Consider the following 13,110-nt stretch of genomic DNA (forward strand, 5'->3'; position numbering starts at 1 on the left):
GACTTTTGGAAAACATACACCCCACCCCTCAAACTGTGTCCTTGTTTTATAATCTCAAAGACTTTTCTTCATTTTGTCAATATAAGGAGTTATTTCAAAGGTCCTTGCTGTAAGGGAGGGTACAATCTGCCCCTATTGCAGAGGAACTCTGTCAGGGGAAAAATCCATGGCCTAAGTCCTGAATCAAAAAGAAAAATAAATCCCAATTATGAATATTCTGCAGGGCTGGTGCCTTCAGTTATTCTGCTTGTCAAAAGCTGGTTTAAAACAGGCTTTTCTCTTCCTGTAGATCCAACTACACTTAGCTGGTACAGTATCACATGCATGTAGGAGGTGCAGCATTAGACATCTGAGTATTTATTTTGAGGCAGAATGAGAACAGTAGCAGATTCCAATGACCCATATGTTCCTCCTCAGCAGGTAGAGGGAAGGTGGTGGGTGGAATAGGGCAGAAAATGGGTGGAGTGTTGGCGTGGAGCATATATCACCCTGGGATAGACAACTGACAGTGTCTCATCTTTTCCTGAAACCAGAAGGAGAACAAGGAGGAGTCTGATGTTTTGTCCCTTGTTGTGTTGCTCAGGGCCCATGGATTTAAGATGGAGCCTAGTATGTTTAGTTTTTTGGTTTGTCTATTTTTGTAACTTAAGTCAGATTGGCAAAGGAAGGAAGGCTGGCCAGTTTCATTATGTTCCCAGGAAATTCCATTCTCTCATGTGCCAGCATGAGGCTGTTGTGCTTTAGATGCCTATCTGCCTCTCATTAGATTTGAAAAAGCATACAGAAGTCCCTGCTTTCCATTGGTAGCCTATTAAAATGACAAAAAAAATTACTGTTTCATTTATAACCTTGCTTGCATGTCTGAATCCAGATGCCTTTTTTAAAAAGAGAATTAACAATACGAACACCATCACATATAGAATGTTTTCCTGCAACGAACTGCAGAAGAAAACTTGAATTGACATTTAAGCTTGTCTAGCATGCTTTGTAAGCAGCTAAAAAAGGGGGACACAATCATTTTGAGGACAGGTGAATACATAACAAAAATGTTAAAAGTTTCTCCTACTATTGCAAGTCTTCACCATTTTAAATTATATATTTGCAAAATGCTCTCTAAATCATTTAAAATGGGCCAAATCCAAGTTCATAGAACATTGATGCATGAGTGCTCTCCTCAAGTGAGTTGCCTCAGAAGCCTTAGAGGAACTGACAGCCAGCTTTTCTGGCAGGATTAGTTCCTCTCTGATCACAGAGAGGGAAAAGCCATTCTGTCTGCACTCAGCCTAGCAGGTGAGCAGGGAAGGCATTCAGGCTGCTTCCAAAACCCAAGTGCTGGCAATATCAGGTCTTTCTTCAAAAGATTGCAGGCTGGCCCCTCTGCCTGCTGTTGTCTACATGATGAGGGCAGAAGGGGTAGAGAGGCTGTGAGACCAGGCACTGAGTGCTGGGACCTGATCGTATAGCACTTACACGCCATCTACATGCATTTGAAAGCACAGATGGGTAGCTGAGGTGTGTCCTGCTATCCACAGATGGGTAGCTGAGGTGTGTCCTGCTATCCTAAGGCTGCCTCTTAACTTGGCAGACAATAAGACAGTCAAAGTAATTTGGGCTCAAAATCAGCTTCCAGGTCTGCCCTGCAAGCACAGACCCAGCAGTGGCACTGACAGGACACATGCTGCTAACAAATGCACAAAGTAAACAAAGAGACAGGATATAATAAAAGGATATTTTCTGGTAATTTCTTTTAATAACAGTGATTTTAAGCGACCTTTTGGTCTTCTGTAACAAAAAGATGAAAAATATTGATGCTGAAGCATCATTTTGAAACCTGACATTAAAATAGTGATTAATTAAAACCAAAGATATTACAAGATAAGGAGATTTTGCCTAGCTCTGCTCAGGTTCCAATGTCTGTGAAATCAAAACAAGTAAGGTTTGAAATGTGAACTCAGTAGGCCAGGACAAAGGAGAACAAAGCAATTTGGTCAGTTTAAGCAATGGGGAAATGAAGCAATACTTTGACTGGGGAGGCATTGGAGGAAAGGGCACTGGTCTGAGACTTGGAAATATGACAAAACAAACCCATGATACCACTGAACATTGTTCATTGGGGGCCGTGTGCTTGCTGATGTCTTCTCTCCGAATATGAGATTTCCCACTTTGTTCTCACCCTGGATGTGATCATCCAGCCCTGAGTATCAAATCTGTTTTCCCACCTTCAATACACGAAGGAATTAATGTCCTAAGGGTGATGGCAGCAGCTTTGACAATGGCAACTACATGCTTACCCAACAATTATTCAATCATCCATGATTTCTACCAAAACTTGCTCAAACCTCCTGAGACACGGCCTTTCCGGTAAGAAGCAAACAGGTCACAGATTTCAGGTTGCAGTCTCACCCCTGGAACTGTGAGCACTGATTGTCCTGTGGAAAAATCAGGTTAAAGAGAAAGCTTCAAAAGGGTCCTTTTCCTTCATTGTGCTACTTTCTTAATGCTCTCCTGTGACATTAGCTGCAATATAAACTAATTCAAGATCCCATTTCTTACAGCTGCATTCCTTCTGATTGTTTTTGGGAAATTATTTCTTTAATCTAGACACTCTTCTCTAGAAATCTCATCTGCAGTTTCTTTTCTTTTTTCTTTTTCTTTTTCTTGGAGCAACCAGCAAAAAACTATTTGGTAGAACAGTGGTAGGAAGGCAACCCGCTAATCAAAAGGATTCAAATGGATCTGCGCACTGCCAAGCTCTCTCCTTCCCACCCAGCAGAGGGGAAAAAAAGAAAAAGAAAAAAGAGATAGAGCGAAGGCACAGAGCTTCTCTCCTTCAGCAATCTCACAAATGCAAAACCTTCCACTCCAGTGACTCCTCATTAACTTACCAAATCTGACAGTCTAATTATCGTAGCTGCTTCACGCTTAGAATAAATAAATACTAAAGTGAGTGTTTAAAGAAATTGAGCAGTGAAATTCAGTCATCTAGACAGTCAATAGAGAGTTTATTTTAAATTTTTATATTCTTATGTATTTATATCATTTTAGGAAAGATAATGAGATAGTTGTCTTTCAGGCTAATTGAGTTCCTATGCTCATGGTTGCTTGCTGTCACAATCTCAAACTTAGCTTTAACTTTTGTGCCTTAGAAATCTGATCACTACCTCCCTATTTACTCTTTTCTGCCGATAACTGGGTGAAGTCACAAGTGCACCTGAGAATGGGAAATGACTATGTGAGACTTCCAGTCTGGATGTCTTTTCACAGCAAACAAGACAACTAAATCTTTTCAGATTTGCATTTAAGAGTGTTAAAGGGAAAATGGAAGTTAAAGAAACCTCAGCTATAACATGCAATTAGACAAAACACAGAAAAACATCTGCTAACCTCTGATGCAATAGTGTCTGCCTCCACGAATGGTATTAACAGCACTCCCCCCAAGAGTGGTTTGTCTCCCTGAACAATAAGACCTTTATAGAGATTCTCTGGCCTGAGATCAATGGGAGTCAGAGCATTTGATCCATGTCTGTAGGACTTTGTTTCCACAAGTCATGTGGGCCAAACTTTGCGCCAGTTGCTTTTGCAAGAGCAGGAGCTGGGGAGTGAGCAAAGGAAATTTTCCTTTTCCCATCTTCCCCTTTGCCCCGTGCTCCTAAACAGTGCCCAGCACAATGCCTGCCCCAGGACAGCATGCAGGGAAAAGCTTCAACAGGGCAACATGTCCAGGGCCCTGTGCACTTGGCAAGCATCTGCTGTGATGTTGCAACAGCTCTTTCCTAGGGTGGTGGCTTAATGACACAATACAAAACTTTCATGTCCTGTCAGTATGAAGGCAAGCACATCTTCCAGCACTGTGGGGATCACACCAGGTGAAAGGGGGTGGTTTCCTGAGTTAAGTGAAGATTTGTTTTATCACCTCACAGATAAGACTGCTTCTGGCTTAGGAGGGGCAGCTGATTTCCAGCTCATCACCAGCTTTGGTTTATTCCTGTATTAAGACACATTATAAACCAGACTCATATACCTGGAACTTTCTAGGTGCCTGTATCTGACTTACAGTGAAGGATATCTGTTTGCTGTGTATAGAGGTCACAAAGCAGAGTGGCAAAAAAAATCAAGTGACTGTATGAACCTTTTAGCTATGTAGGAGAACCGAGGGAAACCAGCCAACCCAAACAAGGGATGATGAAAGCCAGCCCTTCTTTATATGTCCCCTGCGATAACATTTACCAGTGCTGGCTAATCCAAACAGTAATGGGATTTTTGGTAGGCAATGGCTTGCAGCCTTAACCTCCTCATTACCCACACTTACTGACTTGCTTTGTCTTAGTTTAGATGCAACAGACATTAAAATGACTGTCAGCATCAAGCTTCCCTCCTCCTCCTTCTCTCTGAAAGGCTGAATAGTGGGCTGTTTCAGGGGAAATGGTACAGTGTTTTCATCACTTGGTGCACTGATTTTGTCTTGCTGGGGGAGATAACAATTAGAGACCAATTGTACCCAAAAAGAGCAAGTACCTCCTAGTCAAAGCTGAGATCCTATCCATGCAACATACAATCCTCCTGATGGAGCATGTACTGGAATTTACTGACTGCTGTGCCGAGGGTACGGCCAGGGTTGAACGTCTCCTACACTGAGAGAAAGGTCTCTCCTGAGACTGGGCATTGGTCTGGCGGAGAAAGGATCTGAGCTGCCAGCTCAGGCCTCCTGGCCCCTGTGCCTGTGTGGTTTGGCCAGAGCTCTTCTTGCAGTGTGTTTTCTTGGGAGTGCACTGTTGAAAATCCCCAAATCCCACTGCTTACCTTCCCTTCTTGCAAGCCTGCTCTAAAGCATTGGAGGGAAAAAGAGAGGGGAAAATAAACCAAATCTATAACTAAGAATAATAAGCTGCAATTGTTACTGTGTCTGACCTGTCTGACAACAGAGTGAGATACCTCCTCAGAAGGCCCTTTTGCACTTCAGGACTGACACTGAGTTGAGAGCACAGCTCATGCTTTCTTGATTCAAGGATCTCATCTTTCTTCCCAGAGGGATTAATTGGACAGAAAACATTCTGCTTTAGCAGGTGGCAAAGGGTTAGAATGAAGTTTTGTCAGAGCTGCTGCAGTGCAGGGCTGCACTGCACAAAGATAATTGTCTCAGGATTGGCTCCGGCCAGAAAAAGGACAGCAAATGCTCCGGTTTTACAAAAGGTCATCACTGCTACCCCTTAGGCTACTAGCCTAAAGGAAAGGAAGCTGAAGAAACCCTTGCACCTCTCTCTGTTTTTATATCCAGAGGTGCTGGTGGCACATGTCGAATTAAGGCCACCAAGATGAGTGAGTTTTGAACCCAGGCCTCAGGAATCCCCTCCTAGAGCTACAGGCACAGGAATGAGCAGCTGCAGGAGAGGCCCATCTGTGGGCCAGCCCCACTCAGAGGACAGAGAACCTTCTTCCTCCCTTCGAGCACAGGCTACTCTTTTTTCTCAGCCCTTTGTGCTCAGATGAGCATAGCAACAGCAACCTGTTCCACTCTGTAGGAGCTGCTCTCGAGGAAGCAAAGAGCCCTGTGCTCCCTCTCCCCCTTCCCAGGGGCAGCAGCCAGACTCTAACCATTAACATTCCCCCTAGGAATCAGAAACATGCTATTTGGAGGGGTACTTAACTTCGAAACAGTGATTTCTCCAATTTTTTTTCCCAGGAATTGACCTTTGAAAAACATCCTCTAGTTTCTAGCTTGTCATAACAACTTATAAAAAGGACAGTTATGGATACAATTATTTCACAAAAACAGAGAATAATTTCTTATGAGAACCTTTTATTTTTTCAAATGCTGTTTCCCTCTTACTCTCTTACACACCTTGGGATTAACCCCCTCTTCTTTCACCTCTCATCTCCAGATCACATTCTGCCATTCTGCTTTAACTTTCCCTTTCAGAGGATGGCAACTAATAGCCAGCATCCTCCAGAACAAAGTGGGAACAGAATATATTTAAAATCTGCACTGTTATCATAGCAACAAGAATTTTAAAATGATACAGTTAAATTCCAAAAGAGTGTTATGCCAAAGTGACACAAGAGAGCAAATGTCTTAAACAATTATGGCAACAGGAATGGCTACATGGGGAATTATTCAGAATAGCCTAAATTTTACAGGCTTAATGAGTCACTCATGAATATGGTCTTGCATGATCATACTGTACTTGTTTCAGCCCTATGCACTTTGAATCTGTTCTCAACACATTGGTTGCTATGATAACACCATGCAGTTTCCTGTCCACACGGATACTTCTTGCTTCAATAGTGGGGGATAATAAATACAGAACAGTGCCTAAACCCAGGTGAAAGGAATCTGTCCCCTCACTGGCAGCATATTGGAGAGATTGACACATTATGCCAATCTGTCTTCTCATTCCTTCTATTTCTCCTCACTCTCTCCCTTTCTCTCACACTGTCTCTCTGTACCTGTTTTTTTCCTCTCTCTCTCTGTCTCTCTTCCTCTCTCTCTCTCTCTCTCTCAGCACTGACACTTTCATCTTCTCCCTTGGGGATTGGAGATGTCACTGCGGGAAGTGCTTGTCCGCCTCTCTGGCAGCAGCAGAGCCCTGTGGCTTTGACAAACCTCATTTAATTGGGAGGAAGCCAGGAGGGTTTGAAAGAACTGAAACATCCACGAAACTCCTTTTATCAGGCATAATTTAAACTCTGCATGGAAAAAACCCTATATGTATAAAGAAAAGTCAACTTCCCTCCTGCTGTGCATGCTCCCCTCCTCCCCCCTCCCGGCACAGGCAGGCTCCTGCGAGATTCCATCTTTTCATTTTTCTAAAAGTGTCAAAGTAGATTTGTGCTCTGTGGCTGGGTGAACAGAAAAGGAATGCAGATGTCTCTCACTCAAGCACATACCCACACAGAGCACCTTCTGAAGGGCAGCAGTTTGGGGGATTGGGAGAGATGGTAGCTGGCTGCTTCTCCACCTGGGATGTGTTGCAGGAGCCAGAAATTTGGTTTTCCAATAGCCTGACAACACAGTCCATGAAGGCTTTTTCTTAATTGCCCCTATCTTAGAAAACACCACCAAACTAACTAGTGTACAGGGTGCCCAGGAGGCAACAAGGAATGCAAGGTCCCTTTGGCCTGCAGTCCAATAGGAGGGAGCTTTCCCTAGCGAGGAGCAGAACTGCAGCTTGGGAGACCCTGTATTTTTTGTCAGCTCAGGCCAGGAGAGGCACAACTGTGTGTGCAGCTGTGTGCTTTAGAGAAGGGAGCAAGGTAAAACTGAGGGAGAACTGGTGTGACAGGGTACAAGGAACAGCTGTCTCAACATCAAAAGGGAGTGGGAGGAGCAGTCCAAGGGAATTGGGGCTAGCACACCATGCTGAGCAGATGGGAATTCGGGACATCAGGAGGGACCAGCGGGTGAGTTACACTGAACACACAGTGTGAGCTGGGGAAATGTCCAGGCCCTTGGAATTACAGAATGGGGGAAGAGATGACCTGTCAAAGCATGTACACCTCTGCTTTGCAGAGGGCCATGGTAGCAGCCCATCAAGGTCCCTTTCTAGTATTCACACAGTGGTCAAGCAGAGGAAAACAGAAAAACAAGTTGTCAAATTTGCCACGGGATGTGAACTTTGCAGCTTATAGGAGTGGGGAGGGAGTGCAGGCAGAAAAGAGAGACATCCAGGTGAATGACAGAGACTTTCAAAATAGAGAGGAAACTCACAGTAAATAGCACGTGCAGCAGCTCTTTCTTGGTGAGATGAAACAGAGAGTTAACTTACCAGCAGGAACCTGATAGAGCTGAGGAGGCAGAGGGCTGAAGAAGCTATGAAGAAGTGCATCTTGTGCAGAGATTCGGCCTCGAGGGAAGGCTGTGAGCATCCTGGAGGCCAAATTCTCTGCTGCTGGCACTCTGCTCATCCTAGGAAAACAGAAGAAAAAATAGCACTGGAGATGAGGATGAGCCAGAAAGCTGGAACCAGAAATGACCCAGTCCTACTCAGCTTGAGGCAAAGATAGTGGAGGGACACAGGGGAGCTGGATAAACTCACCCCAGCTACATAGCTTTGCAGGACATTTGCTTTTCCATCTGAGTTTGACTGTGTTGGGGTATATGCATCCAGGATTTCAGCTCAAACTCATGTTTGTTTACAGACAAATTTTGAAAACCGATTTCTGGTTTTTAAAAAGAAGGTTGTAAGTGAAAGGGGAAATGATGCTGAGGAGACTATATTTTACTATATTTTATATGTTTGAACTGTAATATCAGAGTTTGGTGGTACCAGTTGACAGTGACAATCCAAATGTAAAAAATAGCGTGACTGGCCCAATGAGAAGACTAGAGGTCAAACCTAATAAATGTAAAGAAAATACCATTTCCTCTTCTCCTACCCCAGTACCAGTAGTGCAGCTGGTTGTAAAATGTGTTGGGGATTCACAGAGAAGAATCTGTTTCTCAGGATGAGTGCTTAAAATAAATGTAATACACATATGCTCCATGCCCAGCAAATACCAATGCCAAGTGGCTGCTCCCTAGAGGAGCACACAGCTGGGGACAAGGAAGTGGAAGAACAAAAACAAACCAACAAGGAAACAAATAAAAATAGTCATTTAGTTTTACAGCTTTTACTTTGTTTGTTTGTTCTGATCACATTTCAGCTTCAGAGCATGGCCTGTTGTACTTCCTCCCTTGGCCCCCAGCGGTGCTTCCCCTCCAAGTGACATCAGAGGCTGGGATCCCCCTGCTCCTGCACTCCCCCTCCCTATACAGGACATTCAACAGGCTGACATTTTTGTTTTGAGGAGATAAAATGTAAAATATAAAAGAAGAGGAAAAAACGCTAGACAGAAGGAGAGAAAGAGACCCTGAGAAACAAATTTGTAGAACGTATCTGGCCTCACTGTGGTAGATAACTGCTGAATTTTCAGCTCCAGAAAAACAGCTCAAGTCCCTACTTCCTTGGGGACCAGGGATGGGACAGGGAGCCAAAGTATCCTGTCTGAGGCCTCTTGTTAGAGCTGCATGACAGGCTGCCCTTGGCATGGCAGGGTCTTGCTGGAGACCTTCTGCCCCATGGTCTCTGCTGCTGCAGGCTCTCACTCTTGGCAGCAACACAGTTGTGTGCCTCCCACCATGGCTCAGGCTTCCTGGTGGTGGCCAAGCTCTGTGGATTGGCTTTTGATTTCTTAATTGTCCATGGAGAGTCATGGCTGAGTGGTCTGTATGAAGCAGCTCTTTCCTTCTCCCAAGCTGAGCATTCCAAGGCAGTTATTTGGCCATGGCAGCACCAGGACTCTAAGGCAGAGCTGGAGCTGGCCCACATGCAGCCCAGAGCTCTGCCATGGAGGTGCTAGGCCAGCCCCTTGGTTTGACCTGAAATGGGGTCTGTCAAAGGATTATGGCCAAAAAGCAGAAATGCAATATAGCACAGTCACAAGGAATATACTTATTTCTTTGTTCAGGCTGAGAGAGGATTTGTTCTGTTCCAGGACCTGCATTGTAAGGGTTTGGGAGCTTTCTGTGTTTCTCATGCTGTGCGTGACAATGGCTGGCATTTCAGTAACCTGTGCTTTGCTGAAAACTTTAGCATGTTTGTTCAGCCATTTAGAACAGCATCTGGGAAATCCTGCTCTGAAGAGCAGCACAATTCCCTCCTAGCAGGGCTGGATCCCAAGCAATCAGTTGAACAGATAATAAACAGCAATGAAAAATGTGGTTATGTCCCCAAAGGATATTTCATTATTGGCATCTTCATGTACACAATCTTGAGGACAAATCCTGTGTTGTCTTTTCCTACATATCTATAAAACCTGCTGTGTGCCTCAAAATCAGTTTAGGGGGCTTTGATTTAAATTACTCCCTCAGCTAGGTTAGTGCACTTCGTCTGATTATAAATTTCTTCCACTAATACATATATATCCATTCTGTGTGTGTGTGTGTGTGTCTGAAAAAACAGTCCCTTCCCTTAGCACACTAGGGAATGATTCAGCAGTGCTGGTGTGTCTGGTCAAGCTGGGTGTGTAACCATGGCCTTCATCTCATAGCTTTGGCCACTAAGAATGTGATTTTTTTCCCTCCTAGCTAATCACAAGATTATTTCATTGTCTCATGAAAATGCTGTCCTAGCATGTCTTCCTTACTGCTGTTGAGCAACATTCCTACCGTCTGTTTTTAAAAATGAAAATTGGGACAGTGTGAAGTCTGTCCTCAGTCTGGGCAAGAGGGCCTGGGAAAGTACGACCTTCTCAATTGAACTGTGCCCCACAGAAAGCTGCACACAAAGTCACTGAATCACTGCTTATCTCAGAATAATCACTACTCCTCTGAGAATAATAAACCCACTATGTGTCTACCTTTGCTGTGATCTCTCAAAATCAGTTGCTTAACTGATGTTAGATCTGCTTGTTACTACAGAGCCACCCTGCTCTTCCTGAGCTTGCCAAAAGAGCTCATTTCAAGTTAAATGATTGCATAAAGAAACAAATAAACCCAGAGGCAATTTTGACATTGCTGTTACAGGTAGCTTACCTGTCACAGATGACTCGGAGTCTCTGAGGTCTCCTGGAAGCAGCCAGTTCTAGAAAGTGTAATATGCAATCACAACATTAAATGAAAATCAAGCCAAATCCCATTCTCTGAGCCCCTACAAAAAAATATGCTCAGAATTTCAAAGGGTCCTATAGAATCTATCATCTTATTATTTATAAATATACATTATTCCTATAGGACTTGAGTACCTGCATTGATATTAATAAGGCTGTTCCAGGTCTGTAACCCTTTCATATATCTGTGAGTACAGGTCTTGGACCTCCTCCTGTTACCGTGTGAGTCTTAGCTTTGACATCAATAAAAGCAGCATCAGTCCCTAAAGCCTTCATACAAAGGAAGCAAAAAGAAGTTTGCAGGCCTGAATCCCCAGTCAATTGTCTTGACTTGCCAAGGGGCTGCTGAGCTTCACATATTGCCCCCATGGCTACATGGGGCTTTTCTACATGGATGCAGCAGTAAGTCAGGATGGTGACAAAGCACTTTGATCCCACTCTCTTCTTGCCCACAGCCCTCACTGGGTTTGTTGTTTGTCCAGTTAACCATGCTCATGGAGGCTTTGTACTCACTGATTATTGTGATCTCTATCAGACTTAGCAGAGTTTGAAGTTTTATTAAGTCTGTGTTCTTGATATTTTTCAAGGACATATTTCTAAACATTGTGGTAAATATAGAGGATTACATTCCTCAAATGCTTTATTGTAAAGCATGAATTTTCTCAGGCTTAGATATGAATGAATGGCTTAAGCCTGGAAAATTTCCCTGTGGAGGTGAGAACACAGAGATTTTCTTGCAATCAGAAAGGCTGCAATTTCTACCCACCTACATTTTCCTGAGCACTGTTTCTGACAGCAGAGAATGAACAGTGGCACCCTAGTCATGGGAAGGTGAACAGGAAGGGTGGTGTCCACCCCTCTTCCAGCTCTGCCTGGACAAGCATTCCCCACAGCAGGGAGACCACCAGAGGCAAGCACCACTGGTCTGCTGCCAGCAGACTCAGAGCTCAACTGGGGTTAATGCTGGGCCCTTCAAGAGCATCTGCCTGGAAGCACCAGGCACTTCATTCAGGGACAGGAGCTGCCTGCTGCAGTCCAAGTGGAAGTCCCCTCTGCTTTTGCCTGCACGGCCATTTCCAGGGTGCCAGACCCAGTGTCTGACTTGATGCACAGCCAACTTGAAAAAGAGCAAATGACTGAACTTCCAGCCCTTGACCTTTCCAGCAGCAATCTTGCACCATTAAACCAGGCAAGCAGGTTGTTAAACTTCTCACAGGGTAAGTAACAGTTCAGAATTGAATTGTTCTCCTACACCCAAATACTAAGGTAATTTGTAGAGCAGTAAAGGGGAATATAACTTAGGATGAGATTCATGGCTGTTTATGTGCCAGAGCACTGGAATATCACCAATCTATAGAAGTTATATATTAGCATCTTGAATACTCCCTTCCCAAATAAGTCACCAAGACTGGCAGAACACTCCTCTTGGATCACTAGTAACATTTTCACTGATCACCTTTCCTTTTTTTTAATTTTTTGCCCCTTGACTGTAACAAAAGTGTAGAAATAAATTACCGATGTAAAGTTTCCAGATAGAATAGAAGAAAAACAAAAATGGTTTGGAAAGGCAAAAAATTTTTCTGTATGAGGTAGAAATTTTTGCCTCTTCACAGAGCTAGCCAAAAACTTTCAGATGTGGTAACTTTATGTCAGAAAAAATTTTATTTGTGAGATGAAAACATTTTGTGACAATATATCAATTTAATTAAATATTAGTAAAAATGCCAAGATTATTTAAGTACTGTACTGAAATATTTTAACATTAATATTCTTTAATGAGTTTAACACAGAATTTTAAAAAAGCATGTTGAGTTGGTAACAGCAGGGCAAAACGTTTCAATGATATCTTAGTGAAATGTCACTTTGTTTTTGGAGAGTGTATTTTCAGGATTAACATTCCAAAAAGGAAATAGGATTTTCTTTACATTAGAAATAGAAATATCAGCTTGCTTACTGGGAACTAGGAGGAATACCTGAATTATAGAGTTTGCTTACTTGAGCAAGCCTCTTGACTTAAATTTATCTTTTATGTAACCTGGAGATTAATAATTATCTGCAAGGGGTAGTGTAAGAGCCAGCGAGCTAATACTCCTCTCCCTGTCCAAACACATCTCTGAGTGAAGAATTCAGTTGAGTGAGGACTGCCAAATTTGGCACTTTGCGTATACAGAGCTTTGATTATAAATGGAAGATATGGGCAAGAAAACAGTGTGTCTCTGCTCAAGGATTTAATGCAGTTAACTAATGCACTTTAAATCAGTTCAGATTAATCTCCTGACTGACCCCATATAGACAAATCCTTAGAGAATGCCGAGGCCCCATTGTGTTGAGCAGGGTAAAAACAGAGCAGTAAATATTTTCCTACTGTAAGATTAAGAGCAATCTGAAATTGTAAAACACTGTAAACAGCTACTCCATAAAGGTAAGAGATAAAGAATATTTAGATCATTCAAAAAAGTGGATGAACTACTGATTTCATCATCTCACAATGATGATGTAGACATAAAATTATGGGATTGTGTAGGG

General features: G+C 43.1%; 1 protein-coding gene across 1 annotated transcript in view; it reads right to left on the bottom strand.

Annotated features, from left to right (window-relative positions):
• Positions 1–2,319: 2,319 nt before the first annotated feature.
• Positions 2,320–13,110, bottom strand: part of CDK15 (cyclin dependent kinase 15) — a gene marked incomplete at both ends in the record, with an annotated part of 34,444 nt that continues 23,653 nt past the window's right edge. Inside the window, 3 exons of the mRNA XM_084209059.1 lie at positions 2,320–2,429; positions 7,764–7,903; positions 10,511–10,559. Coding sequence (XP_084065185.1) covers positions 2,320–2,429; positions 7,764–7,903; positions 10,511–10,559 — 299 coding nt within the window. The remainder of the gene's footprint in view (positions 2,430–7,763; positions 7,904–10,510; positions 10,560–13,110) is intronic.

Source organism: Fringilla coelebs (genome assembly GCF_963513975.1).
Source record: "Fringilla coelebs genome assembly, chromosome: 7".
NCBI classification, from domain to species: domain Eukaryota; kingdom Metazoa; phylum Chordata; class Aves; order Passeriformes; family Fringillidae; genus Fringilla; species Fringilla coelebs.